A 22,338-nucleotide genomic window follows, 5' to 3' on the forward strand; every position below is an offset into this window, starting at 1 on the left:
ATAATTAATTACATACCAGTGATTACGATTTCATAGACAAGAATCAAGAAACAAATTCCATTGATTGGGATCCTAGTTCACTATGAAGATTCAAATTTAGGTCCCAACACCTCCGGCTTTTAATACTTTGGCTCTTATTTGACAAGCTTGATGGATTTAACTTGCTGCAAAGAATATTACTTATATATCGTCACAAAACACGAACAGCAGAATAGCTTCACTTGTGCGGTGTATTGCATGAGTGTAACAAATTGTCTTCAGATATTTATTCCTAGCCCCACAATAAGCCGGGCAAAAGAACAGGAAATTAACTATGGATTCCCTTGCCAATCCACATACAAGACAATTGTCTTCTCCAGCCCTACCCGACAGTCTGGTGAGGCATGCCAGGTTGAATTGACCTAGCCTAAATGTTATATAAAGGAAGCGTGCAAGCGGTGGGCTAACCAAATCTAAGTACCTTTCAAACCCCAGCACCGACTTGCTGGCCAAATATTTAGCTACTGTAGACAACCCACTTCACACATTAACCGGTTCGGTCTCAGTACCCTCCCGTGAGATTTTCTTTGCTTTTTCTACATCGCTCATGGTGATACCTGTGGGATTGTTCCATAGTTCATCCAGATTCAGTTCCAGCAGAAGTCTTTTCACGTGTTGAACCGAGGGCAATGATCTACCTCCTTCAGTCCCCAACATGTATTGCAATGCTTCACAATAAATAAATAATACATTCCGGAGTCGTCCACAATCTACTCCAATAACCTAAAGGCCTGAAGTGATAATAGTAATAGTGATAATAATTAACCACTATTAATTGCTCTAAGACCCAGTTCTAGATTGGGCATGCTGCTGGCAACCCAAGAAGTCATTTGAGGAAGCGTCTTTCAGCCAAGCCCAGCTTGTAGGCATTTGCGTATCCCCATATCTCTGCCCCATGCAAGGTGGCTGATTTAGCCTGAGCTGTGTAGGGCAGTGGGCCAGAAAGAAACTTCATATTGGCCGCCCCCTGTAGTTTTCCAGTGTTGCGCTGGATTTAAATACCAGCGAGGTCCAGTTACATTGGTCATTGAATCTAACCGTCAAATAATTGTAACATTGGACATGTTCAACAGCAATTGCACTGATGTTTAGTTTTACTTTGTTTGTTTTTGTAACTTTGGTTGGAAGACTAGCGATTTTGTATTTCCTGTGTTAATTTCGAAATGGAGCTCTGCACACTTCTCAACAAATGCTTCAAGTGTAGTTGCAAGTACCATTGCGAACGTTGATAAAAGTACTGCATTATCTGCAAATAAGTGCTTTGGCATGGATTATTTGCCAAGTTTTGGCTGGTCCAAGCACTTTGATTTAACATATTGAATTACTTCATCAATATACAGCAGAAACAGGAGGGAAAAGACACATCCCTGACTCACCCCTCTGACCATCATAAATGGTTGTGTTTGTTCTCCTCCCAATCCCCATCGCATTTTCAGAATACAATTTTACTACGATTCTCAGCAAATTGGCTGGAATTCCCTTTTTAGCCAAGATGGACCACAGCATCCCCTGTGAGACACAGTCAAAATCAGTCATGAGCTCTACAAACACCGAAAACAGGTTCATGTTTCTCAGGACCATATATTTCTGCGTGACCAGTGTGTAGGCGAATGCCTGGTCCATAGTGCTAGTTTTGGGCCTAAACCCAGCCTGGAGATGGTCGATCAGCCCTTCCTGTACCACCCATGACTGTAAATGCTCATAAATGATTCTGGTAAATACCTTCATCCGCACCATCCAATAATGAAAACGGCCTAAAATTCCCAGGGTCCTCTCCCCCTCTTTTTTATAAATAGGGATTATGATTGCATTTTGCCAAAAAGAGAGCCCATTATTAAATCGAAGAACCACACTGAATAAGTACCATAATACCGGTGCCAAGATGGTTGGTTCATCCTTGGCAGATCTATGGGTATTAAGTCTGGGCCCAGGGCCTTTCCCAGTCTTTGGGATCGTATCGCATTTGAAACTCCCTCTAGGTCAAATTGGAGTATATGTAGGCTGTTCACTCTCTCCGTGGCTTGTGAAATGGTGCCTTGGGTAGCCGGTTTAATTTCTCCTCCATACAGATCCTGGAAATGTTTCCTCCAGGTACTTGGACTAATATTAACAGCCATCTCATTGCTGCTACCTTCTTCATTTCCACTATCTGCCAGAAAAGGCAGGTATCCCCCGAATCTGATGCTTCCTGTAGTCTATCCCATTCCTGATGCACATGCTCCTTTTTTGGGGCTTAATTAGCTGTCTATAACATGCTCTTAGGTGCCTCAGTTCAGTTCTATCAACACACAAGCCTCTCTTTAAGCATATTAAGATAGTTTGGCCGTCTTACAAGCCTGGTCAAATCAGACATTGTATTTGATGGCCCTTCTACTTATGGTCTAACCAATTACAGATTCTGGTTACAAATGGCTATACAGTTTGGGTAAAATTATCATATACCATATAGATATCTGTCTCCTGGTTCCATTATTGAAAGCTGCTCCAAATCAGGGAGAATCGACTCATAAATGTTTGGTTCCAGATATCCCATATCGAGGTCGAGCCATTTAATCCTTTGTTTGTATTGTACCTGGATTTGGACGGCATTACTATGATTGCTTTAGTAACCAACCATTTGTCTGCCTAAAACTATCAACTAGAAATGGTGGCTTTTGATCACTTCCCTCCTGTTCCAAGACCGCAAAGTACTTTGAGGTCACATTTGTAAGGATAAGAAGATATAATCTATATGCGTAGTGCTATTAGTCCCTTTATATGTGGGTTTTGCCAGCAAACCTTTGAAAGGCGCCCATAGCAGGCCTGATGCCAAGTGCATAAGCCATCTAGCAGCATGTAAAACAAACAGCCAATTCGAATGAAGATGGGCAACCCTACGATGGTGGTCGAAGAAATAATTTCCAAATGAAGATGCTTACATAAAAACACAGAAGATGGTAAATGACATAAGTTGGTCGAGCAAAATGCTCATATATTCATCCCTGACTGGAGAACAAATAAGGGTTACCGAACAAAAGAGGTTGGGATGTGCAGATACACAGGAAACACCAGGATTGCCAGGATGCTGGGAAAGACCTAAGCTATTTGTATATGGACGAGTTGCCACCAGCACAGATGCGAAGGAGTGTTAGCATGCAGTGCACATTTATTGATGAAAGAACCAGTAGACATAGTGCAAAGGTGAAAGACGGATGTCTAAAGACATTGGACAAGTATTCCAAATGACTAACATTGGTTGAAAATGAAGCAGTACCGGTGTCCATAATACCAAACAAGAATGCAACAACATGCTTCAGGAACAAAGGCCTGGTTCTAGTTGGAGAAAATAAAGGATGCAAGCAGACACTTGAAGTACCAGGAATGAATGGAGGAACTGCCGTGCTAATGGATCGCTGTTGTGCCATGCCTTATATGCAGCTGCCTAAAAATTGGGGAGGGATGTGTTTTTTGGTGATCATATATGTCCCGTATTGGTGATTCCGCAAAGTGATCTCCATATTGACAGTTGCATGAAAATGGATGTCCACTTGAAGAGATTGCTTAACCTCATTCGACAAAAGAGAGAAAACTATTTCTCAGCAAAATCAATGCCTATTATGATATTCCAGATGAACATAAACTGTTCAGAAGAACGGTAGTGATATTTACAGCTATATTCATGCCAGGAATCCGGACTGCAGTGAAGGCAAAGTGGTTACAGATCACTAGATGGGAGCTGCTACAAACGATCAACACGACAATAAAAGGATTTAATGCTAACAAAGAAGAACTGAGGGCAATCGGGCTCATGACCCTCCAGAACAGGTATGTCTTGGACTTAATTACAGCAATGGAAGGAGGCGTGTGCGCCAAGATAGGGCCTTCTTGTTGTCCATTTGCACCTGCCTATGAGGAGGAAAATGGAACCCTGACCGAATTAATAACTATGTTGTCAACCCTGCATACCAAGATGGTGGCTGAAGTAGATGAGGCAGAGAATGAAAATGGGTTTTTGTCCCTGTTTTTATGGGTTCCAACTTGGCTGGCAAATGTCTTCCAACTACTGGGCAATACTAGTGTTAGTTTTGCTGGGATTCGGTCTAAGAATATGCATTGGACAATGCAAGAAGACAGAAAAGAAAGCAACTGGGATGAAGATAATGGTGAATGCCGTGACTGATGAGCACACACAGACCGAAAACACTACCCATGAGCACCTGAAATGAAGTCCCTTGGCACCCCCAGTTATGAAGTTCTATTACCCTAAGGATTATGAGAACTATGTAGGGCGTTGGGTGTTCTGTCAACCAACTGGAGAGTGCTGCCAAATGACCTGGAGTGTGAATGAACACATGAATGAAAGTGACACGAGGGGGGTGACTAATATATGGATCCGGAAAAAGTCATTCAGAGAATTGAGGTAGGGGAGGTGGGCGAGGACTCCACCAAGAGGAGAAGTGCACATCACTGATACTCGTACCCACCTGTCATACTGGATGAACGACAGGAAGATATTGTGCACGACACCAGTTATCATCCCAATACTGCATAGAATGTATGAGAGACATTATGCACTCAGACAACCGTATTGAATGTACCCTCGTACTGAGGTGGTAGCAGGAGATTTACAGACAGTACTGAATATGGAGGAGTTATAAAGAAAACCTGACAGGTGCAAAGTGATGTCATAAGGGGAAGATACAATGCCGCAACCGATACGATATGAGAAAACGTAAGGAAAGAAGATGTAACGGAAGAAACATATATACAAAGAAGATACGTGACTAAATGAGTAGTGAATGTATATAAGCAGAAACGCAAGGTAGATGAGCCATATAGAAGATTGCTGCAGTAGAAAACATAACACGGGTGAAGCTGCCATGTTCAAAAGAGGACGCAGGCTCTCAATGAAAATAAGCAAAGAGCTCAAAAGGAGAGCGACCAGATCTGCAGAGCTGACAGAGGCTGGAAATACAAATTCATGCATGGCCGAAGAATAGCTGCTGGCCAGAGATCAAGGATGCCACAGCAAGAAGCTACTGAAGGATACAAGGGGAGTCAACGAGGATAAGCAACGTACGCAGGACATATTTCTCTTAGACTAAGTAAATGAGCGAACATTTACGAGTGCCAAGTATTGGCAATAAAAGATGCAGAAAAGTCTGAGATAGAGCAACCAAGTCTCCAGAGGCCAAGAGGAATAATGACACATAGCTTAATTAAATTTAATAATACACTAAATTGAAGGTCGAAATTGACAAAATCGTGGTCTCCTCACACGTGATTTAGAACTTGAAAACAAGGCCTATTCATTAAGTTCCAGCCGAAGATAGTGGCGTACCTACATTCCCTTACAAGTCCCAGAGAAGAGAACAGTCTGCAAGGTCAACTACAAAGAAGAGGCCTTGGCTGAAGGCTTGGATGAGGAGATGGTAGAAATAATTGGGCAAGTGGGCAGTAGTCTGATGTTCTCTGCACCAGAGTTTCCTTTTGCTTGCATGCTGCTAGTGAGCCGAGTATCAGGCTTATATAGTAAGGTTGGGAGAAAATGTCATGAGGGCCTATGTAACGATGAGCATACAATGTTGCATGAGTCAATCCGCTACTCTAATAATGTTATAATCTATATTATACATAGAGGGAAGTTCGAGGGTTGCCTACCAGAGAGGAGCAGCCAATAAAGTAATACACACTTATAGACTCTGCAAGTAGATATGTTCCCCTAACCAATCCCTAAACCTGATAGGTTTTATTATTTGCCACGTAGGATGAATTCATAGCCGACGCACTTTGAGGTATGAAGTCTTTGTGTAACCAGTCTGCGTTGCGAGTGTGTGCACTACAATTCGTTGTTTGCCAGATTGCCATACTTTATTGAATTAAAAATAAAGTAGTATTTTGCCATATTCTGAGTATGTCCGGTTATTTAGGTCCAAGATTATTTGTTATGGTATGACCAAAGATATGACCAGAAAGTGCATAGATATGACCAAAAGGTGCTACTGCACATAGGTACACATGGTGGCGTGCTGAGTAAATGGATCGTAAGAAGACCTTCTCTTTGTAGTGTGAGGGACTGCTGCGAGAATGCCCAATGCCACAGCACAGTTAATTCCCTAATAAATGTGTTCACTTGCGCAAGCTCCCTCCCAGTTATGTTTGGTGTTGCCCCACAAAAAGGCTACTGTAGATAAGTTTGGGTTGTTAATATGTACCAAGCTAGTACATTTAGTGATTTGTAAAGCCTGACATATGCTTCGACTCCATCAGTCATTTTCAAGGCTATATTTGTGGCCTTTGAGCAAATACCTCATAACATTGATTCCCATCAATGAGATCATGCAGACATTCTTTAGTCTGAACTGTTGTATGGACCTATATAGATGACTATTGTCCATGTAGTAGCTGCATGAGTTGCTGAGTTCTCACTTACGTATACACCGACTTGTCAGTCTCAATATAGGATTCTTAAAATGAAAATTATCAAGATGCTGTGTTCGACATCGGTCTCCCAAAATATCACGGGACACAAATGCCAAACACAGCAAATGCATGCTATTATAGTCCAAATCACATAGATTTGTATAAAAGGTAAGCCTCCAAGAAAGAACTCCCTTCAGGGAATGACCTACAAGAAGACCTTGCATGAAACAACGGGGGTGGCCATTCAGAATCTCCTGGTTTAATATGGGTGGAAAAAAGTAGGCATCCAAAGTTTCTCAAGAATTCCTCTTATATAGTTTGCCATTGTGAGCTAGTAATCATTATTGCAAAATCTCACATTAGTACCAAACTTGGGTGCAGTGAAATCCATGGACTTCAGCTACTAGGTCTACGCATGAGGCAAAACCTTTCATAATATGCAAAGGGGTAGATCTTTATCCTCTGCAGGTGCCTTCCTCTGGAACAGCCTCCCTGCCTCTCTCCGCCTTGAGCCGGAGCTCCTTAAGTTCCTTAAACTCCTTAAGCCTCTCCTCTTCTCTTCCTCTTTCTCTATCCCTCTCCACTGCTAACCTCCTCTCTCTTTCTCTCCGCCTCACTCCATCTCTCCACTAACTCTGCTCAGCTTTTGCTGACTGGTTGCCTGGATCACCTCCAGAGCCTCACAGGTCCCAGGCTCCCCTGCCAGTCCTTCTGCACTATGTTCAGCACTACTGCACTTTCAGCATCTGTTTCATGATAGGGGTAACCTCTTTGCACTTAACCCAGGGCGCTGCTGGACTGGGCGCACTTGTTCCCCCTCCCTTGCACTTCCGTCTGTGCACTTGCATCACCTGAATTTACTAGACCTAGTACGTTCTGTTTTGCCTCCCCTTTTTTCCCCTCCCTAATCTGGTTGCACCTGAAACACTTCGTGCAATTGCACTAAGAGAAATGCTGTCAGTGCTAGTACGCTAGTTACTTTTTTGTTAGATCATTCGGAAACCTGAGGGCCTGAGAATAACTACTGTATTCTCTTGTTCCCTTCCCACCTTGAAGCGCTTTGAAGCACTTCACTTGTGTATAAATGCTGTACAAATAAACAATTACAAGAGCCCCGAAAACACAACCAACTTTATTCTAGTGTGCTGTACAAATCACTATAGGAATGTGCCATGGCTATACTAATGCATACTGTTAAGATGGATTTTAAGAACCAGCCCTGAGGGACGGTTCTGAGAGTCCTGTTGTAGGGCGCAGGGGAAAGACTTTGATCTGGCCACATTCAATCAAGGTGGGTGGTGAAGCAGAAAGGCTCAGACGATCTTGTGGAATTGTGGTGCAATGAGACACACAAACACAGAGCACTAAATGCAAATTAGACAGCAAGTATAAATAAATATTAGGCATAACAAACTATGGAATGAAAATTATATTTATTGCTACCAAACTACTATTATACACATATGCAACAAGTTACTTACCTGTAATTATTGTTCCCCATCATGGGTCTGGCATGGATTCACATGCTCATGAATATTCCCTGCCGTCAGGCTGGGAATCCTCAGTAAAAGAAAAAACAATTTCACTTTAACTTACAAACTGTCTTTCTCCTTTAAACCAACCACTGTCCTCTGGGTCATACTGCCCCCATCCAATGACAGTTCTCTCTTTAAGCCCCTCCTCTGGTAGCCATCTTCAGATTTGGTAAGCACGTAAAGTGGCAGTATGGCCAAGAAGAGCCGCAGAGGGGTCGGAGAGAGGGTTTGCATGTGAATCTGAACTGGAGGCTTCCAGCCCTTTAAGATGAGTAGCGGTACCCTTGAGATAGATGGGGATGCAGATTTTAATCAAACATCAGTAATCAAGACAACACAAATAGTTTGGCAAAAGTTTGTCTGTTTTAATACAAATATTTAAAACAGGGAGTACAGCGAACATCAGCAATCGCTCGATACTCAACTTTAACTACTTCATAAAAAAGATGGGTTCTTATACCCATAATTGGTCATGGCTGATGTGTTGACCTGGGTCATTATCAACGTCATCCTACGTGGCAAACTACAGAATTTATTGGGAAGGGGGATTGGTTCTAAGTGAATAACTAAGCATAGGTTCTATATCTGTATGGAGTAACGGAGAGAAGTAATAGCATAGTTATCAGGTGGGGCAACTAAGCCCTCTCCTCAAAATGGCCACTATGAACGTCACTAAATGTACGACGTCCCATTGGCTACACAAACTATAGGACCCCAAACTACGTGGTCCCTTATAATTGGTTGGCTACTAGCCAACGTCAGTAATTATCCACCTACGTGAGCAGCATGCAGACCGAACAACCAGGTGCGGGTGAGCTTGTCTTGATACTAGCTTCCCATCAATTAACAATGGGATCCATCATCACCTCGATGGTCCAGTGTCAATTAGTACTTTGAAGTTGGCCTCAAGTCTGTACTGTTCTCTGAGAATTTTTAAAGGAGTATGGGTACTATCCAGCTTCCATGCATAGGTGTGATCATCTTGCTCATCCAACTTTCTTCCAACACGTGACTGGACACCATGAATTGAGCCTTTTTGTGTATTTGATTTTATTCTTCAAAAGTCCTCTGACGTCTCTTGCTTTCGCTTGACCTTTCTGAATAGGAGCTTCTGTTCTTTCACGTTAATTGTATCTAATGTCAGCCAACTCCTAGTTTGATAAGACCTTGGCTTTCTTGGCTCAGTCAACTCCTTAGCTGTACTTTTATGTTTATATGTCTATTCAATGGCTTTTCTCAACTGCGACACTAGAATGAGGCCTTCCTCGATGTTCTGTACTGCTTTATACGTAGTGGAAACATCCATTCTTTACTTGTCCATATGCATCTATGAGGTATATAGGTATATGTTGGCGCTTGCCGCGGTCTAATCTATTTAAGCATGTGGCTAGCTTCATGATTGCTTTGCTGCTTGCGTTTCATTGCATCTGTACATGTTTAAACTAAGTTTCTTCATCAGGTTTGTGGCATAAGTTTCTTCATCCTGATCCCAAGATGTCACTTATCCTTGGTATTTCTCTTTTCTTTATAATGCGTCTGCCTTTCTGGTCTTGTTATCTTTCTATATGGGTGTCAATTCAGCTTTGTATGATGTCACCATTCATCCTGGTCATTCAGTTTCTTTGTTTCATCAGGAATCTCGTGCAAATGGCCATCATATTGTCTTGGATGTAGTTATGGTTTCCTCAATGGATACTTTCATATCTTCTTAGGTATATTCTAATGGGTACTGCACATAGTCCACGCTCTTCTCTTTGCTGGTTTAATTGTTCAGTATACGTCACATACTTTGATTCATATGTTTCAGGTAATGTAGGCGGGGTAGGTGGAGTGGGGGTACATGGCTCCTCCTCTACAAATACATGCCAGATCCATGCGGGAGACCAATAGTTACAGGTAAGTAACTTGTTCCTTCTCCAGCACGGGGTCTGACATGGATCCACATGCTCATGAATAATGAATGCATAGGAGCACAACATTACTCAACCATGGGAGGTGGCAAGGCTCAACAGAAGAAATCAACTCTTACCTCTGGAACACACTCACCTCAAGCGAACAGGTTGCGTAGCACTGCTTGGCCCACTCTGGGCTCTTCCCTGGAATCCCTGTCGATTCAGTAGAATATCGTGAAGGTGTGCATGGTCCTCCACGTATCTGCCCTGCAGATGTCCAGCAGAGGCACACCAGACAGGAACGCCGTTGTCGCAGGGATCGCTCTGGTGGAGTGGGATCTCAGACGGTCGGGCATCGGTCGGTTCGCCAACTGATGACAATGTGTGATGCAGCCGGAGAGCCACCTTGAGATGGAAGCCTTGGACAAGGCCTTCCCATGGTTCACAGGACCAAAGTTCACGAACAGTTGAGAAGTCTTCCGAAAACTCTTTGTGCGTGCCACGTAGAACCTCAGTGTGTGCAAGGCTCTTTCAGCCGGTGACGAAGGCTTTGGGAAAATTAACTGGTAACACCAAAGGCTCGTTGAGGTGGCATTCCGATGGAATCTTCGGCATAAAAGCGGGGTGCGTCTGCAGAACCACCCACAATTCGTGGAAAGTCAGGTATGGCCTACCCTCCTGGAAGAGGTGATGGCCAAAAGGAAAGCTACTTTCCACAAGAGGAACTTGAGAGCAGACTGATGCATAGGCTTGAAGGGGACCCCCATGAGCCTAGTCAACACCACGTCGAGTCCCCATGCCGGGGCAGGAGGCTTCACCAGCGGGAAAGATCAAAACAGTCCTTTGAGGAGCTCCTAGACCAAAGTGAAGATCGTCCTGGAGACCTGGTGTAGTGGGGGAAAGCCGCCAAATGTATCTTGATAGAGGCGTGCGCCAGTCCGGCCTTGGCCAAGGATAGCAAGTATGGAAGAATCTGCGGGGCCGTGACCCTCAGAGGGGTAATCTTTTGAGACCAGCACCACGTAGCGAAACGCTTCCATTTGTGACCGTAGCACTTCAAAGTCAACGATGCCCTAGCCTTGGCGAGGACTTCCCTACAGTCCGTAGGCAACTCATAACTTACAAACATTAGGAAAGCAGGAGCCAGGACCTTGGGTTCAGTGATCCTGGGTCGTGGTAAATGATTGCTCCTCCTTCTCTGGTGAGAAGATCCGGAACCACTGGCAGCTTGACCAGAGGCGACGCTGACAGGCTGAGAAGGTCTGAACGCCGGGGCGATGAATAGCATCATCCATTGGCAGTGTGTTGATGACTAAGTAGCAGGAGAGGCAACAGAGGAAACATGTACAGAAACAGGCCTTCCCACGGGAAAGGAGAACTCGTACCCCAGGCTTCTCGGTTGGTGGAATCTGCTGGCAAACTTCTGGCATTTGGAGTTCGCCGCCGTCGCAAACAGATCAATTTGGGACCTGCCCCACTTGACGAAGATGCATTCCATCTGGTCCTGCCGAAGTTCCCACTCGTGGCAGGAGCGCAATTCCCTGCTGAGGGAGTTTGCAATGGTGTTCTTGACTCCCGCTAGGTGAAGAGGAACATCTCTTATCCGGCGGCCCAGCAAGTCCTGCGGTTCCTTGGAGAGCGCTGGGGATAGAGTGAAATGGGGGTGTCGGATGACTATCATATCTTCTAGATCTCCGACACCAAGGTGTGGACGGTTGACAGGATGTCCAGAGACACATCCCTTGGCTGAGCTGGCGTGATCGGAACACTAGGCCTCGAGCCGTCACCGTCGTCCTCGGCCGCCTCCTCCTCCTCTTCCACGTGGACCGTATGTAAGGACTACAGGTCCTCGTCGTCCGCGGATGAAACTTCCATGGTTTGTGCCATGGCCTTTGACTGATCCGGGGCCTCCTTGCCCCCCCCCCACCTTTTCCACCCTGATGGGCCCGGGTTCTGAGACGGTGTCCCCTTCTCTGGCGTGCCAGCAGACTTTGCCAAAGTCACTGCTGCGTTTTTGCACCTCAGGGGCAGGGATACCTTCTGTGCTGCAGGGGGTACCTTAACAGGGTCAGCCCCCTTAGCCTTCGTGAGAGAAGCCGCAACCAACTATCGTCGACAAAATCTTATGTGCCGATTGGGCCTTATTGGGCAGTTCGGACATCATCTCCTGCGTATGCGGCTTCTCAGGCTTTTCCTACAGTTGAGCCGGGTTGGACGATTTTCTTTTCGAGGATGAGGTCGATTGCCGCCTGGCAAGGGAGGCAGAGGGTGATGTTGATCGCGCCCTATAAGGGAGAACTTTCATTTCTGTGCCAATTCCCTTTAACCTTAGAGAGCCCCAGCTCTGTTGCTGGATTCAGGGCTTTTTAAAAGTTTACTCCCGAGTCAGTGGGACCTTTTTCTCGCCCACTTGTGTTTTTTCATGACTATGATTTTCTATGTTCCTTACTGTTTTATGGAGTCTAGTAAACTCCCTAGGCATCTGCTTTTGCATTGTGACACAGCACCTTTTGTGCAATGCCAATGAGAAGTCCCTTGGACTTCTCTTAACGTTCAACTGCATTTTCTTGCGTGAACTACTGTTCCCAAGAATAGTAAGATGACCCCTGTCTTACTTACCTTTACTTTATGGGTTTAACACACACACCCTATGTGGAGTGCTTGGGGATTACTTAGTAATACCTTTAACCCATTCCTCATGTAACATTTTGTTACACTAACGCCACAAAGAGCCTCGATGAAAATCCATTGCTGCCGAGTCCCTCTCTCAAATGCAGCCGCAGGAGTCCGTCAGACGTCCTCCCTTTCGTCACCACGACCAAGGAACAAGGGTCTACTGCATTGCATTGTGAAGGCAACCAGCTGGAACTCAAGGTACTGTGGAGCTTGGGGTATTTTATCCTTTTGCCATTTGGGGTGCTTCCTACCTTTGGAAGCGGTTTTTAACCCAGCAACAAGTTGACCTCAATTTACCTGCATTGGCCTTACAGCTTGTGCTTTCTAAAGTTGACTCCTCTTGAGTTGCTAAAAACGGACTATTTAAGAACATTTTTCAAAGAAGAGCATCAGAACTTTGACTTTGTCCATTGACTTTGGCTGTCCTGGCTCCCTAAAGGACTCCTTCTGAACCTATTGGTTTTGTCAGTGCTTGTTCCCTTACAGGTCTTAAATGTTGAACACTTTAAAGCTGGGATAATTGACTGCCTGTATCCCTTTGGGAGAATCTAACTGTTCTTAATCTTAACTGAGAATTGCTTCTTTTTTTAAAGAATGTTTTAAATATCTGTGTGTATAAATAATACATTTATCATAACTAAGTGTGTGTTTACTTGGATACCTACTGGTTGTATTGCACAGCTCTACAGCTCACATTACCCCTCTTAAGGTAAGCCTGGCTGCTCAGTCACACTACCAACCAGTACAGGCCTATATTAAAAGGTGGGTCTAATACCAAAGAGATAATTCTTGTGTAGTCCCACACCAGTTGAACTGCACTAATTCTTACCCAACACTAGTGGCAGCAGTGGGACTGGTGTAGAGTGGTTTCAGTGACTACTGGTTGTACTTGAGCCCAAATAAACCATCCACAAGGCTAGCTCCAACAAAAAGAAAAGTAATTTTGTAACTGAAAATAATGCCAGGAATGCATAATGTTAATGAACAGTCTCTTACTCCACTTACAATGGAACAATTGAAAGAATTTTGTATGACAAGGGGGCTGAGTTTAAAGGTTAGAAAAAGTGAGCTGATTGAAAAGTTGTTAAATCACCAAACACCTGGGAGTAGGCCCATAACCCCTACTCACAAACCTTATATGGAAATTGATGAAACTGTTCCTGTACTTCCACAAGCTCCCATCACGACCCCTGTTGGCCACAATCTAAGCCCATAATATCCGTCTCTTGAAAGAATGTGAGTGGAACCAGAATTCAAGAAACCTGCAGTACAATCTGAAGAGAAAGACAAAGAGAGAAGGCTCAGGGTGAGGGAAATGCAGCATGGGCATGATATGAAAAAGATGTCCATTGATTCTGCTTACTTCACAGGGTCCTCTTGGTCTACTAGTCCCAAGAGTCCTCACTTAGCAAAAGAGGCTGTAAGTACGGATGATCCTAAACTTGATGTGTTGGATTGGTTGAGTACATTTGAATTCACTTATGGTTTGCAGAATATTTGTGGGAATTATTTAGTTGCAGGGATCATTTCTAGGCTCCCCCAGAATAGTTGTGATGCTATTATGGAATTAAGTGCTACATACAGAAAAGATTATGAACCATCAAACAGGCACTTGTTACCAGATTTTGGAAGACGCCTTCTTAATACATTAAGAGGATTACGAGATCATAAAAAGAAAGATGGTACCCCTTGGGCTACCTGGGTTTGTGAATGCGTGAAAAACTTAGATGATTGGGCGAAAGGAGACAAATTAAACCTCTTTGAAGGAATGAGGAATTTGTTTTTACTAGAGAATGTTTTTGATGCCTGCTCTCCTGAGCTGAGACAGCACCTGGCTGACTCTAAGGAACTTGATCCCAAGAGACTAGCTCAAGCTGCTGACTTATGGGTAGCCAACAGGGCCACTCATAAGGATCATGGGGCAACTCAGAAAAAGGATGAGGGGTAATAAAAGCACAAGAAAGATAGTAAAGAACATTTGAATCCCCCACCACCAAAAGAGGGCCACAAAAACAATAAGGGTACATTTCATGGGAAACCTTACAGGGCTAGTGAAACTTCTGGGGCCAAACCAGAGGGAGTTTACCAGAAATCACCATTTCAGAAACGCTTTGGTAAATGTTATGTTATTTTGCATTTATATAGTGCCTTATATACCATTGGTATGGTCTGAAGGCGCTGGTAGGTTGAACGCCCTTGGGAACCGAAATTCAGATCAGTAGAGAGAGTCAAAGGTGCGTGTGAACACCGGCTATGTGTGCAGCTGGTGCGGTATTCGTTTAATAGCTGCTTCGTAGCGGTAGGTGTGGTGGTTGAGAGATCAACAGTATGTGTTCGTTCTGGCAGGATTTATCCAGAACGAGTGTGGCTGCGTTAGGCCTGAGGAGAACGCCTGGCTGGGGGGTGTGTACCAGCAGTGTTTTACTTAGAATGCTGTGGAGTATGCGGCAGATGTTAGTATGGGAACAGTTATATGGTGTCATAGTATTTCTGTGTTCTAGTTCAGTGGTTGTGTAGAGGGGAGAGTAAGCGTGGTGGTGTGATATGATGTGTTATATGCTCTTTCAAAACGTTCTCTGCATTCCAGCCCATACGTCACGCAGTTCTATGCGCTCCAGTCCGTTCCACGCACTCCTGTCTACTCCATGCATCCCAATCCCCTCCACACACTCCGGTTTGCTCGACGCACTCATGAGTTCCAGTCCGCTCCGCACGCTCCAGTCCGCCCAGCACGTTCTAGTCTGCCCCACGCATGCACTCTGGTCTACTCCATGCATGCACTCTTGACAGCCCCACGCGCTCCACTTCACTCTATCCATCCACTCTACGCATTCAGTATCTCTACGCAACTCGTCCGCTCTAGTAACAGGTCAGTTCCACTCTGGGCACTCATTCGCTCTAGGCACTCGTCCATTTTATGCCCTCACATGCTATATGTATTCACCTGTTTTGTTCACTCATCGGCTCTACGCACTCGCCCCCTCAATCCGCTCGTCCCCTCTATGCACTCAGCCCCTTCTATGCACCCCTTTTTTCATATGCCCTCTTTCGCTCATATGGACTTGTCTGCTCTATATACTTGTCGGCCCTACACACTAGTCTGTTCTATGCGGCCCTCCACTCAATACAATAAAATGTGTGGTTTGTGGGTCTGGTGACCATGTGAAAGGGGATCCCAGGTGTAAGGGTAAACCTTCAGGGGTCCACACAGTCTCCTTAGCCTTCACTCCAGAGCAGGAAGCTCCAATGGCAGATGCTCACTTTCACCTACTAGCTGATGACCGCATAGGAGTTCAAGCTAGTGTTTCTTTAGTGTCCTTGGGTCTGTGGTAACAGAATATAGATGTGTATACAATACCTGACAACACAAAAGAATATTATAAGGACAGTGCACTTGTAAATGGCCAGGAGACTCCTGCCTTCAGACACTGGGGCCAGCATTATAGTAGTTGATTAAAGTTTCTCCAAACCCAAAGCTGTAGCTAAGGCACCCAAAAGGTCCCACTAAACCTGCTGGAGGCCCTATCCAAATGGTTCCTATTTTGCCAGCCCTCATCCAGTGCAATAACATGACTATAAGAATTCCTGTTAGTGTGCTGTAGTACATGGGAAAGGTATGTTGGGTAATGACTTGAAAACTCTTGGAGTAGTCTCCAGTACCCACAGGCCTCCCAGCAAAAAAAAGAGAGGAGCTGACAAGAATGGCCAGAAAGGCAACCTTAAGAAAGACTCAGTTTGAGGTCAGGGAGGAATCCAACACCTCAAACCAGCAGACTAGAAAGAAGAGACCAAGGAGAAATCCAGAGTCTCTGAAAAGAAAAAGGTTCCCAGACCCAAACCTGCTCTGAAAACACAGACATCCCCCAGAGGACAGTCCAAGGTCACCCCAGTGACCCCATCCCCAGCTGAGGCTGAGTGGGAAGATGAACCAACTCCTGAAAACCCAGCTGCTGGTGAACAGAACTTGAGGAGATCCTTCCGTGCTTGGAAGATCTGGATCCTAGAGACCATCCTGAGCTGCAGACTTGCCTTGCAGGTGGACCCTTTAACGCAGATTTCAGCAGAAAACAGACTGTTCCTTTGTAAAAGGTCTGATACAACAGACAGTTTCCCAGCTGGAAGGGCAAGAGCCAGGGAAGCATAGACTCTACTGGGAGGATGGACTCCTCTACAGTGAGCCTACAGCATCTACACCAGGGGACGTGACAGGTAGTACCCCAGGAGGTGAGATCTAAGCTACTACAACTAGCACATGAGATACCTCTGGCTAGTCAATTGAGCTCCAAGAACACCAAAGAGAGGCTTTCTCTGTAGCTTTACTGGCCCAAGATGGGTGCAGATTTTTGCAAACATTGTATAAGAGAAGCTGCCACACCTGCCAGACCTCTGGCAAAAGTGGATCCAAGAATGCAGCACCTTTATTGTCCATTCCAGTCGTGGGAGTTCCAATTGAGAGGCAGGGATTGACATTGTTTGTCCCCTAGACCCTCCTACTTCCTCAGGCAATCAATTTATATTAGTTGTGGTAGACCATGCTAAAAGGTACCCCGAGGCTATACCTATGAGGACTGTTACTGCCCAGGCAGTGGCTAAAGCTCTCCTTGGTATCATTTACCAGGGTTGGGTTTCCTAAGGAAGTTATCTCTGACAGAGAATCTAATTTTATGTCCCACTACATGTAGACCATGTGGCAGAACTGTGGAGTGACTTACAACTTCTCAACTGCCTACCACCCTCAAACAAATGGGTTAGTAGAGATGTTTAACAGAACAATGAAGAGCATGATAGGTGCCTTGCAAGAACCCATAAGAAAAAGTGGGACCTTCTACTACCATGCCTTCTATTTGCTTGCAGAGAGGTGCCTCTTCAACAGTTTTGCCCCAGTTGTTTCTTCAAAGACTCCTGACTCCCTACAAACCTGTCTTCTTTGGACTTAGCCTAGTAGCCTTAAGAGTCCTTAGTCACTTTAGCAGGGAAGGACTTCTGAAGTGTTAGGGGGCTCTTTTATGAGCGGGATAATAGTGTTTCCATTGCTTTTACAATACTTATCTTCCATTTTATCTGTTTCCTTTTTACTTGCATTACTGTACACAGTTTTCATTTGTGCCTCAATTGAACAATTTCCAACTGTCCTAAAAGTAAGGTGTTGGTGTTCTCTACTGAGTGAAGAAACAACTAGGGCAAAACTTTTGAAACTACGAAAGAACATAGTTAAGTACCAAAGATTAGAGGACCTATGCCAATCCAACCACTCTAGAGGAAGTGAACTGGGGGCAGGGTCTACTTGTCCAGAATTCCATTGACCATCACCATGCAAGGGAGAGGAAGGGTCCGACCTTTGCACCAATACAACCCTATGATGGGATTAGGGTGCTGTAAACAGCTATGCCGGGTCGTACCCCTTATTCCAATACCACTAGAAACTAACAGGGGTTCCTAGATCACTGAGCCCACTTACGTCTATCATTGGCACCATTGCAGGGGGTCCAATGTTCTCGGGTGAATTGGTCGTTTTCGGCATCGGGTCCAGCTAGGTGATGGCACTTTTAATGTTACTGATAGTTTGCAGCTGGACGACCAAATCACCCCCAAATGCAGACGCCACAAGTTCCACAATGACAGAGTGACTTTGAAGAACCCATACCTAGACTGCTAAAACCTTAAGGCCACAATCTGCTAAAACCTTAAGGCCACAATGTTACATTTTCTGAGTTGCTATAACAGTGATTATACTTACCTTTGAACCGTATTCAATTAACTGTATACGTCTTGCCTTATGCTTTACTCACCTGAAGTACTGCATTGGTTTTCCATTGTGTTTATTCATTTGAAATAGTACTTACTTACCTGAGGAATTTACTTTACATTGTTTATATAAAATAACTATTTTGATATAACTACTAGTGTGTAAGTGTTTCTTTGGGCATATGTATATTCCAAGTTCTTTGTACTTATCTACAGCTCACATCTCCCTCCTAGGATACGCCTGGATGCTCTGCCATACTACCAATACCTTGAGTGGTACAGGGCTATACTAGAAGTTGGAGATCTGTATACCAAGGGATATTTCTATATAGTCTTACCACAGGTAGACTTTAGGAAAACTCCCCTAACACAGGAGACCCCCAGGATACAAGGGGAGCAGGCACCAGCAAGGACGTGACTGGGGGCAATGATGGATGTCGTCAAGGGCCGTCCCGGGTCTTGAGCGAGCTACAGCTCTTTTTTAGTAATTTTACTACCAATGATGATCCAAAGAATGGCTGCAGAAGTCTTCCTTTTATCCTAAATTCAAGTTAGAGTTGCCCCTAGTCCGCCAATGGAAAAGGATCAGCACTATCCAAACTGGCAATGGCTGTCCAATCCTGGATATCCTCTTGCCAGACATCTACCCAGCAACAGACACAGCTCTCGCCAGTGTGTGGATTAGGACCAGACAGTTCCAGAGCACACATTCATCTAGACGCTCACAATACCTCTTTGTCCAGGAAAGTTTAGGCTTTGCCTAGGAAAGGGCAGTTGGCAGTTCCTCGCCTGAAAGGACAGGAATAAGGTGAAAGGACAGGGCAATACAAATGCCTAAGTATAGGAAAGTAAGCAAAAAGTCTTCACTTACCTTCAAAGGTAAGGACAAGAGTCAAACAATAGCAAACCATTGGGTGTCCTATTGATGTCAATGGAGGTAAAGGTGCAAAAATAACATTTTTCCTAACGCATACCTTAAACAACTGTTAAAGCAACACATAATGGATTTCATTTCTAGAGCACCACCACAATAACCTGAGCAATACCACCAACACCATCGCTTTTGCACATACACCGTACACCCTTCCCCCTTCTTCACACAGCACAAGCGGCAGATCCCTCACCTCACTTAGTATGTCTGTGGGATTTAACTTTATTGCAGCTTTGGATGGGGCCCGGGTAATGTCCTCATCGGAATCTGAGTCTTCAAGGCATCGCCTCTTCTGGGATAGCTCCATCATTGTCCTGAACGACATGGAAAAATATGTTACAAATAAAACAGCTGTCACCATTTAGTATTAACTTTTTTATCATAAGACTTGCTTTGTGTGGTTCTTGCTCATCTACAGTCAAAGCACACTGCCCTTATTATCTACCCTCTATGCATCTCATGGTCTCAATAAAAAGTCCTGCGCAGATGAAGACTGGAACTTGTTGCAAGACAATTTTCCTTCAAAAACGTATGCACATTAGCTCTGCCACCGATGCAATAAAATAGATCAGGTCGCAAACCAAATTTATAAAAATGCGTCAAAAGAGTACATACATCGTTTGCCCTGTGCAAATCCCTTTCAGACCTTTTGTTTGCTCAATTGATTGGCGGCAACCTTTGCATCAGTATAATGGTGTACAGTATGAAGTACCCCAGTGGTGCCAATGAGTAAACTGCAGACAAAGCAGTAGCTACTACCTGCTGTGAAAAGAGCAAGGGCTACAGATTTCTTTTAAAGCTTTTTTGTTACTTATAGCGGACTTATTGCCAGTCTCCTTCAGCTTAAAAGCACTGGACCAGAGATCTACCCCATGTTGCACTGCAACATCTTGTTCCAAAGGCTAGTACGTTGTCCCCGAGCTATCCTCCTTGCTTAGCTGCCAGAATGAGAGATGCCCAGATGAGCGAATGATTTCTGGTATTCCAGTCTGAATGCACAACAAAGAGAAAGCCTTGGAATAATTAAGAGAAAGACATACCACTCAGCCCACCCCCCAATGACTGGGTGGCTGCCAAATGTTTGATGTCAAGCAACCATGTCTTTCAGACCCAAGTCCCTTCATTAGCTTCAATGCCCCTTAAATGATTAGGGTCTGCTCCCTCAAAAGTATAATAACATGCAGGGAACAGTCCTGAAGCACAGAGGAGATGCAGAGGCCCTATCTGCAACCTACCAAGACTATTCCTGAGAGCAACGCTTTGCCCCAGTACCAGCTGTACTGGGCCTGCAGTTACAGAGACAAAGAAGTGGTGCTACCTAATGATTACCAATGTGACCAGCAGTTAGGAAAGGTTTTCATGTTACTGCTTTCGTCCCATAGACCACTATGGGACATCCTTTCTTTTTGCTATTGTTTACTTTCAGACCTGACTTTTGGACGCAAGTAAAGCCATCCGATTTACTTCCCTTGTTTTTTGCTCACACTTATGGGTAAACATATCAGTCCCTAAGACTAGCAGTGCTGGGAGACTGTCTCCCTTACTGAATGTATTGCATATTGAAAGCAGCACACTTAAAGTGAAGTGCGGTTAGGATACTTTGTATCCTTATAACTTTTTGTTTTGTAACATTGTGGCTACAAATACAATGTTGTCCAGGATGGGCTGGTGGCAGCGGATATTTTTCTACTGTGTTTTTAACTTTTCACTTGTGCACTTTTGCATTTGACCACTTACTGCCATAAACAGTACCATGTACCCTAAAATGGAAGTACCAAGAGATTTTCGCCTGCCCTCTCTGATCCTAAATTGCCATATATTGAAAACCCTTTCCCTGGTAAAAGCCTCTACTTTCCCAGGCAAAGTGGTTGTCTGTGTCTGTGGCCAGATGTGGGGCCGGGACTGTCTGGTCCCAGTCGAAATCGAGCCACATAGTGCCTGTTGCTGGGCAGACTGTCTGGCCTCATGGACTGCCCCTGCCCATTTGAATGACAACAACTCCGGTTCAAATCCTAACTCCTAGATAAAAGGAGGACTCCTGTAGACATCCTCGTTGGATCCAAGACCCCCATGAAGAGGTTCAGTCTACTGAAGGCCCATGGATGACTTTTGCAGCTATCCAGCATCGCCTCCAGGTCAATCCCGGTGAAGTCCTGCTCCTCTGCCCTGATCTCAAGAAGGCCCTCGTCGGTGCTTCGCCCCTTGGACTGGTGGGAACAACCTGTCGCAACCCCTGCTTAACGATCCATGCCTGCTGAGCCTTTGGAAATATCCCTGGACCACAGTGGATTTACCATGTGCACCAGAACCTGGAGCGGTTCAAGTACCAGATTGAATGACCAATAAACAATCTCAGACAGAAATTACCAGACAGATTCAAAGAATATGGCAAAATACTACTTTATTATCAGCTCAATAAAGTAGGGAAACCTGGTAAACAAACAGATTGCAGCTCACTCACTCTCAAATACATGTGCATTACACAAAAGCTTTATACCTCAATGTACGTCAGCTATGTCATCCGACGTGGCAAATAGTAAAAACCTATCAAAAGGGAACACATATACCTATACTTCATTTAGGTGTTAGTAACACAATTGACTGCCCATTATCTGGTAGGCATGCCTTGAACTACCTTTGGCTAAGTATAATACAGATTAAAAGCAGAATAACAGCAGAGGATTGGCTTCTGTAACAATGTATGGTTCATTGATACATAGGCACTCGGGATTGGTTGGCATGCTCTCCCACCCTTGGCATTTGGCTCATTCGCAGCACGTAAGGAAAACGAAGCCCAGGTGCGGGGAACAATGTCAGACCTCTGCCCACTTGGGCAATTAGCCTACTATCTCTCATCAGTTTGGCCCCAAGCAAAGGCTTCTTCTTTGTAATTGACCTTACTGACTATTCTCTTCTTCAGGACTTAAGGGAGTGAAGGTACACTGTTATCACCTGGGGCTTAATGAATAGGCCCTGCTTTCCACTCTTGCACCACGTGTGAAGAGACACAATTTTGTCCATTCTGACATTTTATTTAGTGCCATTTGATTCAGTCATACTGGAATCCATATCTTTTTTCATCCTCCTCAGGTCACCTGCATTCTTTATGTGCTCATCC

At 44.6% G+C, this 22,338-nt stretch overlaps 1 protein-coding gene across 2 annotated transcripts in view; it reads right to left on the reverse strand.

Annotated features, from left to right (window-relative positions):
* The window catches only part of YJU2 (YJU2 splicing factor homolog), a 236,698-nt gene that overhangs the window by 76,115 nt on the left and 138,245 nt on the right, over positions 1-22,338 (reverse strand). For both annotated transcript variants that reach the window (XR_011303929.1, XM_069649384.1), the window contains exon 6: positions 19,414-19,534. Coding sequence is in view for 1 of the 2 variants with exons in the window: in XM_069649384.1 (XP_069505485.1) it covers positions 19,414-19,534 (121 nt within the window). In the remaining variant the exon portion in view is untranslated. The remainder of the gene's footprint in view (positions 1-19,413; positions 19,535-22,338) is intronic.

The sequence above is a fragment of the Ambystoma mexicanum genome, chromosome 1p (genome assembly GCF_040938575.1).
Source record: "Ambystoma mexicanum isolate Mex_15411 chromosome 1p, UKY_AmexF1_1, whole genome shotgun sequence".
Taxonomy (NCBI): domain Eukaryota; kingdom Metazoa; phylum Chordata; class Amphibia; order Caudata; family Ambystomatidae; genus Ambystoma; species Ambystoma mexicanum.